The sequence below is a fragment of the Spermophilus citellus genome, assembly GCF_964194105.1.
Source record: "Spermophilus citellus genome assembly, chromosome: 8".
NCBI classification, from domain to species: domain Eukaryota; kingdom Metazoa; phylum Chordata; class Mammalia; order Rodentia; family Sciuridae; genus Spermophilus; species Spermophilus citellus.
Window position 1 is genome coordinate 31620870 of NC_138189.1, and position 13760 is coordinate 31634629.

General features: G+C 36.3%; 1 protein-coding gene across 5 annotated transcripts in view; it reads right to left on the minus strand.

The window, feature by feature from the left end:
• The window catches only part of PDS5A (PDS5 cohesin associated factor A), a 152586-nt gene that overhangs the window by 22725 nt on the left and 116101 nt on the right, over positions 1–13760 (minus strand). For 4 of the 5 annotated variants that reach the window (XM_081302951.1, XM_081302953.1, XM_081302952.1 and 1 more), the window contains exons 22-26: positions 10403–10471; positions 8487–8623; positions 4100–4223; positions 3667–3871; positions 3094–3208 (exon numbers count right to left, since the gene is read on the minus strand). In XM_081302951.1, coding sequence (XP_081159077.1) covers positions 3094–3208; positions 3667–3871; positions 4100–4223; positions 8487–8623; positions 10403–10471 — 650 coding nt within the window. Of the gene's footprint in view, positions 1–3093; positions 3209–3666; positions 3872–4099; positions 4224–8486; positions 8624–10402; positions 10472–13760 lie in introns of those variants that run through there. The other variant, XR_014023163.1, reaches the window with a different exon arrangement.

Below are 13760 nucleotides of genomic sequence, written 5' to 3' on the forward strand. Positions count from 1 at the left end.
ATTTACAGAAAAAGTTAGAACTAAATAAAAGTGACTTGCATTAAAACAAAACGAAAAAACAAACAAACCAACCAACCAACAAACAAAAAAATCTCATTGTTAACAACACATTCAGTTGGTGAAAGACTGAATTTTCTCCCTGAAATTAAAAGCAAGTTGAGGATGCTGGCTTTCATCACTTCATACCAGAATTGCTAGTCAAAGCAATTTAGGCAAGAGAAAGAAATAACAGGTATCTAAATTGTATTTGCAGATACGATTGTGTATGTATAGAGAACCCTAAAGAATCCATAGAAAACCTGGGCGCAGTGTACATGCCCTGTAATCCCAGCGACTCAGGAGGCTGAGGCAAGAGACCCTATCTCAAAATAAAAAAGGGCTGGGGATGAGTGCCCTGCATTAAATATCCAGTACGAAAACCAAAACAACAATAACAATAACAACAACAACAATAAAAACTCCCAAACCATCAAAAAAGCAAAAAACAAAACATAATTGTCAAAGAGTCAATAAATGAATTGAGCAAATGTGCATAACAAAATGATTTCTCTACATTAATAATGAATGAGCCAAAATGTATATTAAGAGAACAGTTTCATTAATATAGCATAAATAAAAATGAAATATTAGAGGGGTGAAACATGTACAAACTTTTGAAAACTACAAAACACTGCTGAACAAAAAACTTAAAAGACCTAAGTGAAAAGAAAGAAATCCTATGCTAATAGCATCCTAAAATTCATGTGAAAGCCATAACAATCTTGAAAAAGAAGAAAACTAGAAGGACTCACATTTCTCAATTTGAAACTTTGGGGACTGAACCCAGGGCTTTGCACTCTAGTATGGGGCTATCTTTCCAGCTGGCCAAATTATTTATGATAAGGGTGCCAAACCAACTTTTAGGGAAAAAAAAATCTCTTCAACAAATGGTGCTGGGAAAAATGATATTCATAAGCAAAAGAATGTGTCTGGTGCTGGGGATATAGCACAGTTGGTAGAGTGTTTGCCTTGGATGCACAAGCCATTGGGTTCTAATCCCCAGCACCATCAAAAAAAAAAAAAAAAAAAAAAGAGTGTGAACCTTTACCTTATGCCATATACAAAAACCAACTCAAAATGAATTAAAGATTTTATTTTAAGAGCTAACATTATAAAAAAATCTTAGAAGAAAACACAGTAGAAAATCTTTATGAATTTGGATTCTTATATGAAAACAAAATATAGGCAAACAAAAAAAACTAACCTTCATTAAAATTAAAAACTTTTATTTATCATAGTATACTATCAAGAAGTTAAATCATATATCTGGATAAGAAATTACATGGTAATACTCAACAGTGTTACATGCTAGGTAGAACCAAAAATATACACCACTGATTTTAATTATAATTCCAATTACTCCACAAACTTAAAGCATTCATATATATATATATATATATTTTTTTTTTTTTTCCCAAAAGACATAGTTTGGCTATTTTCCTCAGGCTAGACTCTAAATGCTGGGCTCAAGTGATCCTCCTGTCTTATCCTCCTTAGCACTGGAACTACAGGCTCAGTACCATGCCTGGCTTACTTTTAATTCTTTTGTAACTGTCCTGCTTTGGGAATTGAACTCAGGAGTACTTTGCCATTGAGCTACATCCCCAGCCCTTTTTATTATTTTTAATTTTGAGACAGGGTCTAGTATTACTAAGTTGCTAAACTAAACTGGTGAGCCTGACCTTGAACTTGTGATCCTCCTGCCTCAGCCTCCTGTGTTTCTGGAATTACATAAGTGACCAAATGAATTACTCCCCCCTCCCCCCCCCCCGCCCTGGTCCTGGGGATTAAACCTAGGACCACTCTATTACTGAGCTATACCCCTAACTCTTTTGTTTTTATTTTGAGATGGGGTCTTGATAAATTACCCAGGCTGGCCTTGAACTCGCACAGGTACCATGGCATCCAACCAACATCTCTTCTAATTGTAAAGATTTTACCATTTTAGTGACCAAAGTTGTAGGAAATAGACATAAAATGTTGGGTTCTTAAAAAATGCTGAGTTCTTAAGTTTAGGATTAGACTTAATGTCCCACACAATCAACCTGATACTTTATTTTTTTATTTTTATTATTAGTTGTTCAAAATGTTACAAAGCTCTTGACATATCATATTTCATACATTTGGTTTTTTTTAAGAGAGTGAGAGAGAGAGAGAGAGAGAGAGAGAGAGAGAGAGAGAGAGAGAGAGAATTTTTAATATTTATTTATTTTTTTAGTTCTCGGCGGACACAACATCTTTGTTGGTATGTGGTGCTGAGGATCGAACCCGGGCAGCACGCATGCCAGGCGAGCGCTACAGCTTGAGCCACATCCCCAGCCCTCCTATTTCATACATTTGATTCAAGCAGATTATGATACTTTAAATATAAGATGAAGTACCATTTCAAGAGTGCAAAAGAAAAACGCGGCAATGGGGAAAGAAAGAAAATAGTGATTTAGGGCTGGTGTTGTGTCTCAGTGGTAGAGTGCTTGCCTTTCGTGTGTGAATAACTGGGTTTAATCCTCAACACCACAAAATATAAATAAATAAAATAAGAGGTATTGTGTCCATCTACAACTAAATAAAAAAAATAGTGATTTAAAGTTTCTTAGAGGCCATTTGTAGATATCATCAGCCCCCTTTTACTGTCACGCTGCATCATATTCGAAGCTCTATTTTACATAAACAGCACACCTTGATTCAGTGTTTTTACTTGTTTATAGATCTACCACAGACTATTCTGTGTATGGGTACATATTTTGAAGGTATTATCTTTTGAAGTCGCACATAAATGTTAGTTTTAAGATGAGAATTTTTTTTCTCGCAGAAGTGACAGGGATGGAACCCAGAGTTTTGCACATGCTAGGGAAATGCTCTTCCACTGAGCTACATGCCCCAGTCCATGGGAAAAAAAAATTATTTCATGGCTTTGTAAATTATTAAATTGAAGGTTATCTTAATATAAACAGTAAAAATCCCATATTATAAAAACTAAAATAACTTATTTCAAATACATAGACAATTAAGTAACTGCAAAGAATTAGGAAACAAAAAAATCAAAAAAAGACTTACTCTTTGATATCACGAAGCTGATCAACATCTTGTGATCTTGTAAAATCTGGATCATGGGCTAGCAGGTGAATCATGTATGGAACTACATATTCAGGCAACAGTGATAATAATTTCTCTAAAGTATAAAATATCATTATTAATAACAGTGCTTTTATATAAATTCCTTCTTATGAGTTCTAACCACTTTGGTGATTCAGTTTCCACTTTTCCCCTCAGTTATTTGTAAATTAGAAGCAACATGATATTTAGGTGACACTAAAATACTTATACTTTAATTTCGAAAGATATTAAAGCTTAAAGATATTTGAAATATAGGAAAAAATTATTTACCCTGTTATCTGAGAAATGTGTTCAAATCAAACTATATATACAATTACCCAAAACAGTGTGCAGTATAAATAATCAGGACTCAAAATCCAGGGTTATCAGTTTTTAAGCTCATCTTAAGTACAATGATAACATTTTATAAAACTCTCAGTGCTACTATAAATTACAATAGGAATATAAGACTGCCTCTCCCAAAAATTATTCCATTGTCAAGGTCTGTCACATTGGGAACTGTCAAGTACTTACCAGTAGCCATAGGATTCTGTTTAATGTATTCTCTGCGTATACTGATGTTTTTTAGTAAACACTGTCGTGCATGTGCTCTTCTCTCTTTCACAGGATCTTTGGCACACAAGGCAAAGATCGCCATGTACTCCAATGGGAGCAGTAACTTTACAAGTGCCTTATGCAGCTTCTGAGCAAATATCTGCCTTACTTGGTAACACTCATCCTATAGCAGCATAGAAACAAAAACACTTAAAAATTGGCAGACATTTACCAAAAAGGGGAGCAATTTCAGCATTTCCGTTTTGTTTTGTAAAATAATAATTATGTTAGAGGAATAAAATAGCAGTCTCTTTAGTGCATACATCAATATATTAAATGGACTTGCAGTTATATTAAAGTAAATGAATTTAATTTTGAAGAGATATACATGGCAAAAAAAATTGTTACTTACATTAATAACAAGTGCACAGAGTTGAAATTGTTCTGGAGTAATAATTTCATGGTAACAAGGTTCCTGAGCAAGCTTCATTATGGCACTACCAGCAGCTAATCGCAAGCGAGACATATCAGATTTACTATAAACAAACAAAAAAGAAATAAACATTTCCTATAACCATTATCATTCATAAAAGTGCTTTGATCCCTTTTTGAGTGTATGATACACAGGGTAAAATTTATGCTTAAAATAATATACTGTACAGATACAGGAAAGCTACTTTGAGTCCATGAACTTCACGTAAAGGGAAAAAGGCTAAAATCACTATGACTTTGTAATAACAAATTTATCTACCTTCATTTCTCATCATGCTCTAGCTCAATCCACACAGCTAAACAACTTTGTTTACTTTTTTTTTTGTTTTTTTGCGCGGGTGTGTGTGTGTGTGTGTGTGTGTGTGTGTGTGTGTGCTAGGGCTGAACCCAAGGCCTCATGCATGTTAGGCAAGCAGTCTACCACTGAGCCACATACCTAGCCCTGATTTTGCTTACTCTTACAATCAAACTATTTATAATATTAGAAAGAGCAATTTACATCAGGATATCAAGAATATATAATCATTATAGAAAATGTGATTTAAAAAATGAAAACAACTAAAGAATTAAAAAACATCCAGTATCAATTTTAAATCTATTTTCTTGGGCTGGGGTTGTGGCTCAGTGGTGGAGGGCTCACATAGCATGTGTGAGGCATGGGTTGGAGCCTCACCACTACATAAAATAATAAATAAGAATAAAGGTATATAAAAAAAAAAACCTAATTCCTACACTGTCTGTGCATATACATACATATACACATAATGGACATCTAGCTTAATCTTACAATGTCTGATGAAATGTCAGGGAAGCAGCTAGGAGGGAAGTAGTATCACAGAAATAACTCAAAGGAAAGGATACAGAGATTAAAAGCCAGTGTCTACCTTAGTACTAGTACCTGGGGCCAACCTCTTTCCAGAACAATGAAGTTTTAAAAGGGAATCTATGAGGGCTTGGCACTCTCACCTTCACTCCATAAATTTATATAATGTAAATGATAACATGAAGATGAATGGGATGAATGATAATCTTCCTATTTCAATTTTTTTTCTTTCTTTCTTTTTGTTTTATAGTACACTCAGGACAGAACCCAGGGGCACTCTACCACTAAGCTTTTTTGTGTGTGTGAAAAGAGAATAAAAAATATATTTAATATGTATGCAAAAACAAAGGATCAATATCCTTTCTCTTTTTTATTTTGAGACAGGGTCTCACTAAATTGCCAACACTGGCCTGGAAATTGTGATATTCCTGCCTCAGTCTCCTGTGTAGCTAGCATTACAGGTACGCACCACCATGCCTGACTTTTTATTTTGAAGACTTTAGGAAATGGGAAGAAAAGTTGGTTTGAATCTACTGGGACTTTTGCTTAGCATATAAGAGGAAGAAATATGGCATACTAAGATAATTGGATTATTAAACTTGAGTACTGGTTGATAGCACATGCCTGTAATGCCAATGACTAAAGAAGCTGAAGCTTGAGAATTTTACAACATAGTGAGACCTTGTCTCACTAAGTAAAAAATAAATAAATAAAAAATAAAAAAACAAAAGGGGGTTACTGGATGCTGGGATTACAGCATAGCCCAGTGATAGACCACCCTGGTTAAATCCCCAGTACCAAAACAAACAAACAAACATACAGCACTGGTAACACTGAGGCCCCTCAAATAGCTTCTCTAGCAGATAAATCATGAATGAATGAAAATAAGAGGTATTATTTTAATGCTTATATTGTCCCAGAATAATTTTCTATAAGATAAGTCATTGGGGCTTAGAAAAATCAAGTACTTTACACAAGTTCACAGACATAATAAATGGAATATTGTGTTGTTTCTAATTCTAGAGTCCAAGCTAATACCATGTTACAAGAAAAATTTAAAAGTCCATGATATTTGTCCATGGTAATTCATTCCCTTATTTTTTCTCATAAATAATGCTGGAAAAACTTGGTTTGCTACATCTGTGTGTATATTTTTATTATTTCACAAATGTGAAAATACTGGGTTAAAGGATAAGAACTATTTGGCAGTGTGGGTGGGGTGGGGTAAGGTGGAGTGAAGGAGGCGTGCTACTAGGGATTGAACTCAGGGGCATTGGACCACTGAGCCACATCCCCAGCCCTTTTGTATTTTATTTAGAGACAGGGTCTTACTGAGTTGCTTAGTGCCTTGCCTGTGCTGAGGCTGACTTTGAACTCACTACCCTCTTGACTTAGCCTCTCGAGCTGCTGGGATTACAGGTGTACAGGCCTGTGCTGCGCTCAGCCTCAGCCTTTTTTAATTTTAATTTTGAGACAGGGTCTTACTACATTATCGAGGCTCCTCCAAGTTGCCATCCTGCCACTTGAGCCTCCTGAGTAGTTGGGATTATAAATACACACCACTGTGCCTGGCTGGAAAAGAACATTTCTAAGGATCTAGATACCAAATCCCTAAACTTTCTACAAATATGATAGGTTCATTCCCATAGGAGTAATGACAGAAGCCATTTGCCTTTCTACTAAACAAAAATTGATTTAAAATTTTTTTTCTTGATTTTAGGCAAATGGATGATCACTTAAATTTAAATTGTTTTAACTGCATGTAGTGATGTTAAACTTTTTTTTTTTTCAGGTCAACTGATTTATTTAGTCTTCATCTTTAGTGGGGATTCTGCATATGTGTGACTGATTTGTATGAGCTCATTACTATACACTATACAGTAATCCTACATTTAATCTTCTCACATCCCTAACCCAGCTCTAATCATCATCACTCTATTCATAAAAGGCTAACCCTTGGCTTACTTTATTTAAGCATTTGGCACCATCTATTGTAATTGCTCATTTTATCTCCTCTAACTAGACTGCATATTCCTTGGAGGGAAGGACTTTTATATCTTTAAATAAATAACACAGCAGGTGGAAGGCTTGGTGTAGCATGCCTATAATCCTAGTGACTTGGGGGGTGGGGTGGATTAAGGTAGGAGGATCCCAGGTTCAAGGCCAGCCTCAGCAATTTAGCAAGATCTTGTCTCAAAATAAAAAATAAAAATGGCTGGAGACTAGTCCAGTGTAAAGTGCCCCCGGGTTTAACCCCAGCATTAAAAAACACACACACACACCACACTCTCTCTCTCTCTCTCTCTCACACACACACACACACACACACACACACTCATACACATACAACCCCACACAGCAGTACCTGGTATCTAACAGTGCTCAGCAAATACAAAATGCATAAAGAAATGATTAAATCTCTGTCCTCTAAAACAATTTTTTAAAGAAGGAATGCTTCATAAGCAGAAATCTTTACTTACATCTACTGGTACACCTGCTCCCTAAGTAAACCAAGATTTTTTTCTGGGGTATGGGATACTGGGGATCAAACCCAGGGGCACTCTACCACTGATCTATATCCCCAGCCACTTTTATTTTAATTTTGAAACAGTGTCTTACTAATTTGCCCAGGCCTGGCTGAAACTTGTGATCCTCACACCTCAGCTTCCCAAGTAGCTGGGATTATAGGTGTATGCCACCATGCCTGGGATAAACCAAGAATTTGAAAGAAAAAAAAAAGCAATTGAAAAAAATGGGTGTTATTTCCATCTTAAAAAGAACACAAAAGATATGGGAATTAAAAAGACCTGAAGAGTAGAAACAGAAAGCAATTTGTTTTGTTTCTTTGTATCTGTAGAATATAGTCTCTTCCTCAACTACTAGGTGGCTTTAACTCTTCCTTCTTTGAAGTACCATCGATATTACTATTTTCTTCATATTTAAGTCACTATAACTTGTTCTATCACTTTTTACTACAAAACAAATTTCTTGAAGACAACAACTGATCTTTTTTAAAATAATTTTTTAGTTGTCAATGGACTTTTCTTTCTTTCCTTTCTTTCTCTTTCTTGTGCTGAGAATCAAACTCAGGGCCTCACATGCCAGGCAAGTGCTCTACTACAGAGCCACAACTCAAGCCCTGCTATAATTGATCTAGTTTTTTTTTCCCCCCCTGCAATGCTTCTCATGGGGTTTTGCAGAGTAGAAATTCAACAAATTTTGTTTGAACCAAAGGTTTGATGTTAACTGTAAAACTGGACTACAGTGATTATAGTTAGTTCTTTTATGTTCATAGAAAAACACAGAAACATTTATTGAAATAAATGTATTCTAAGAGATATAAACCCCAAGTGGCTACTAAAGATTTAATTCCAGAGAACCTAGTGCAATTACAACATTCTATATTAATTAGGTAAATAATTCCAATGCAAACTCTTACCAAATTTTCTGAGCTAAAGAAATTGGAAAGGAAGAAAAATCTCACCTGATCCTCTTTTGCTCTGTCAGGTCACCCTCACTAACCAACATCGCCGATAATAACCGAAGAGTTGAATTGGCAGATTTAGATTGGTTGTTTTTCATACCCAACAGCCACCTTACCAGAAGTTTAATTGCCTGTACCTATAAAATATTAACATGCTAAAAAAAGAAAGCAACTTACAATTCCAATTAAAGGGAAGATAATTTTTAATAATTAGATTAATGAGCTTACTGAGGTTATATATCTGCAAATTTTATTATACAACCTTAAGTGATAAGTAACAGTCACAATAAAAACTAGTATTTATTCACTATTTACAGTACCAGGCACTTTCCCCAGAGCTCCTTATTTTCAGCAGATAAGGCAACTGAGACACATTACTGTAATAAATAAATTTTGCAACATCTGGCTCCTGAACTCTGATTTTTGACACTAGAACAGTTGTCCAAGATTTTTAAATTATTTGAAAATACATGATTTAAAAATAGCTATTTAGAACAGTGGCTACTAGGCCGTGGGAAAATTTGAGGAAGGGTGATGGAGACAGGATGGCTAACAGATACAGGAATGCAGTTGGATAGGAGGAATAACTTATAATGTTCTATAGCATAGTAGGATAGCTTCAGTTGACAATTAGTATTTCAAAATGGCTAGTTGAAAGATGTTCCCGGCCCAGAGAAATAATAAATGTCTGATCTAATTATCTTGACTTGATTATAAATTAAATATGTACTGATTTATCACATCCTACCCTGTAAATATATACAATACTATGTGTCAATTAAAAATAAAAAAATAAAAAATCTATTTAAAAATAAATTTGAAACTATTCTTATTAAAAGCAACTATTTAGACAGGATTTCATATTTTCCTCTTTTATTTTTATACAATTGAAAAACTGAATAAATCATGAAATGTACTTTAGTCTTACTTAACATTCTCACCCAAAAAATTGGGGTTTCCATAATTATTTGTAGCCAGATTTATTTGATCTTAGTATCAGTTAGTATACTTATTGATAATCAGGAAAACTAAATTTATAGAATACATGATTATGAAAAAACAGATTATAAAAATGATATAATCTCATATATTAAATTCCAAGTCCAGCCCTTTAAAAAATTAGCTCTAATAACATTCAATTTATATCTATCAAAAGTCACCAATTTTGTAATGACTGTTATAGTTTGGATGTGAGGTGTCCTCCAAAAGGTCACACGTGAAACAATGCAAGAAGGTCTGAAGAAACAATTATGTCATAGCCTTAACCTAACCAGTTAATTGCTCTCTGATGGGATTAACTGAGTTTGTTGCTAAAGGCAGGTGGGGTGTGGCTGGGGGGTAGTTCATTGGGGGTGTGGCTTTGGGGTATATATTTGTATCTGGTAAGTGGAGTCCGTTTCCTGATTACCACCCACATAAACTGCTTTTCTCAGTCATACTCTTCCACCATGATGTCCTTCCTCACCTAGATCCTCAAGGAATGGAGTCAGCTGTCCATGGTCTAAGACCTCTGAAACCATGAGCCCCTTAATACACCTTTTCCTCCTCTAAAATTGCTCTGGTAAATTCCTTTTAGTCACAGGAACAAAAAATCTGACTAAAACAACAACCTCTGTCTTTGCTAAGTGAATATGTAGATTTTGGTGAGTCTATCTATAAGATGCCTCTGAGCACCAACACTCCACCAACATCCCTGTGTATACCAGCCTTACCACAATTGATTTAGACTAAAGACACATACATATATAAGGAACAATGAGAACTACAATTTGAGAAACATTTTTTTTTCTTTTTGCTATGGATTTTAAAATAAAGCACCTTGCTGAAAAATGCTAATTAACTGTTAGGTTAAAAAAAAGTTATCTACGGACATTCCTTTTTTCAAGTAAAGGTAATGAAGACCTACACAAATTTACCTTTGCTAGTACTTCAGGGGACACCTCTTCATCTGGAGACCACAATTTTCCATTCTTCTCACCTGTTGACTATGGACAAATGAAAAAATTTAGCTTTTCAGAAAGAAAAATTTAAGTTTTTGTTCATTAAGTTTTTCATGCTGAGCAATGCCAAGTTCTGGGAAAGGTTTAAAAAGTCTCAGCAGAGTTTGGAAAAGAAGAACGAAGTTGGAAGAGTCATATTCTCCAAGTTCAAAACTTAACCATAAACCCATATAACCTAGACAAATATAGATAAATAGAGCAATGGAACAGAATAGGGAACCCAGACAACCCTTGTATAATTCCTTTTATATTATAAAATATAATAAATTATTTATATATATATAATGTAAAGGTAAAATTTCTAAGCTGATTCTAAGCTGCAAAATCCTGAGTTAAAGTTAAAGTGTAAAAGACTAGGGCATTGTAAAGCTTCTAGATTGCAAGGCCTGGGCTAAAAAGTAAACAATTCCCCTGCTATCCCCGGAACCTGTAATGTCTGTAAAGTTGTTAGGACAATGCGGGAGCTGCTCAGTAAATATCTGTATTGATTCCCTGGTTGTTTAATAGCTAAGGGCTCCAGGTAACATGGCACGTAGGCATCCAGGCCCCAGAACCAATCAGTTTGAATGTGTACCCCACTTAGAAGTGACCAATCACCCCTGCCCAAACTGTTCCCGCCAATGAATGGACTAATCATGTATCAGAATTGTTGTTCAATTTCCCCGCGCCTCATGATGATTTGTTCTGATGTATGCAAAGCCCCCCACCCTCTCCAAAAAGTGTACTTAAGCTCTGCTTGACCTCTGCTCTGGGCTCTGGGCTGCTCTCCCTTCTTGAGTGAGCACAGAGTCCCAACGCGTTGGAACGGATCCCTAATAAAAATCCCCCTTGCCATTGCATGAAGCTAGTCTCGTGTGGTCTTTCCTTCTCCGACGTTTCGCCGGACCCTTACATAATAAAATATAAATATAATACACTGCCACTGAGCTACATCCCCAGCCTTTTTGAGCCAGGGTCTCATTGAGTTGCTTAGTGCTTTGCTAAATTACTGAGGCTGGTCTTGAACTTGAATTTGTGATACCACTGAGCTGCTGGATTAGAGGTGTATGCTCTGAAGCCAGAATTAGATAGACAGTCAGTGTGTGTAAATCAGGTCAGATCAAGGAGGCCAATTTTGAGTGAATTCAGGAAGTTGGAGACTGTCCCCTGAGGGATTGAAATGTTAATTCCTTTAGGGTCTTCCACCACCCCTATCAAGAACCAGCCCCTGCTCCAACCAGTTGCAAGATAACCAGTCCCAGAAATTTCCTCTCCCTACAGGGAGCTATAAGGTTGTTAATGGCTACTTGGCTACTCCATCCAGCCCCGTCCCCTTCAGCCTGTAAGGGTCCGGCGAAGCGTCGGAGAAGGAGAGACCACACGAGACTAACTTCATGCAATGGCAAGGGGGAATTTTTATTAGGGATCCGTTCCAGTGCGCTAGGGTTCCGTGCTCACTCAAGAAGGGAGAGCAGCGCAGAGGTCAAGCAGAGCTTAAGTACACTTTTTGGAGAGGGCGGTGGGCTTTGCATACATCAGAACAAATCATCATGAGGCGCGGGGAAATTGAACAACAATTCTGATACATGATTAGTCCATTCATTGGAGGGAACAGTTTGGGCAGGGGTGATTGGTCACTTCCAAGTGGGGCACACATTCAAACTGATTGGTCCTGGGGCCTATATGCGTACGTGCCATGTTACCTGGAGCCCTTAGCTATTAAACAACCAGGGAATCAATGGAGATATTTACTGAGCAGCTCCCGCATTGTCCTAACAACTTACAGGTTCCGGGGATAGCAGAGGAATTGTAACAATAGGCTTTTACCTTTTAGCCCAGGCCTTGTAATCTAGAAGCTTTACAATGCCCTAGTCTTTTACACTTTAACTCAGACTTTTGCAGCTTAGAATCAGCTTAGAAATTTTACCTTTACAAGCCTACCTGTTTCCCACCTTTGGGCTCTTCTACAGAGCATTCCTGGGCCTAGTCACTGTATGCAGGAAGGAGAAAGATAAGGAGGAAAGGCAGGAGAATAAAGGAAACCTAGGACATATAAAAAGGGCAGAACACCTTGTTTCTCGGGATACTAGGATACCAGCTATGGCCCCCTTCTCCCTCCCAGGAGAAGTCTGTTACCCCTTTTTAAATAAACCCTGCTTCATATGCTTGCCTCAGCGTGCTTCTCTAATGTTCAAACTTCAACATGTGGGGAGGCAGGACTCATCACTGATAACCTGAGGTATCACCACTGTGGCCAATTTGTGTGATTTTTTTTTTTAATTTTTAATATTTATTTTTTAGTTCTCGGCGGACACAACATCTTTGTTGGTATGTGGTGCTGAGGATCGAACCCGGGCCGCACACATGCCAGGCGAGCGCGCTACCGCTTGAGCCACATCCCCAGCCCCCAATTTGTGATTTATTTTTGAAAAGGGGGGCCAAGAATAATCCCTGGGGAAAGAACAGTCTCTTCAACAAATGGCACTAGAAAAATTGTATATCCGTAAGCAAAAGAATGAAGCTGGATTATTATACTATATGTAAGCATTACCTTAAAACGAATAAAAAATCTTTAAGAGCTAAAAATATAACTCTTAGAAGACAACACAGGGGAAGAAAGTCCCATGATCTTGGACTGGACAAATACTTTGAAAGGATTAAATATTCAGAATGTATAGTTTTAAACTCAACAACAATCATAGACAACTGAAGTAAAGAAATTGAATGACAGCTCAAGAAGATAAATGGATTGCCAATAAGCATATGAAAAAATAATCATTGACATCATTATTTATCAAGGAAATGCTAAACAAAACCATGAAATACCATTCTACTCCGACTAGCATGGCAATTTTTGAAAAGGAAAACGTTCATAACCCACTTGATTCTAATGTACGAAATATGATATGTCAAGAGCTTTGTAATGTTGTGAACAACCAATTAAAAAAAAAAGAAAAGGAAAACGGTGAGAGTTAACAAAGACGTGGAGAAACTTGAATTCTCACACATTGCTGGCAAGAATATAAAATTATACAGCCACTGTGGAGAATAGTACAGCAGTTCTTAAAAAAATTCAACAGAGAATGATCATGTGTCCCAGCAATTTTATTCTAAAGTACATAGCCAAAAGATTAGAAACAGGGACCTAAATGTTCATATTAACATTTTACAGTGGCCAAGAGATAGAAACAACCCAAGTGTTCAACAGAGAAAATGTGGGATATACATACAAAGGAATATTATTCAGTTATGAAAGTGAAGCCAGATTTAAAGTTAGGTAGTCAGTGTAGTTAGG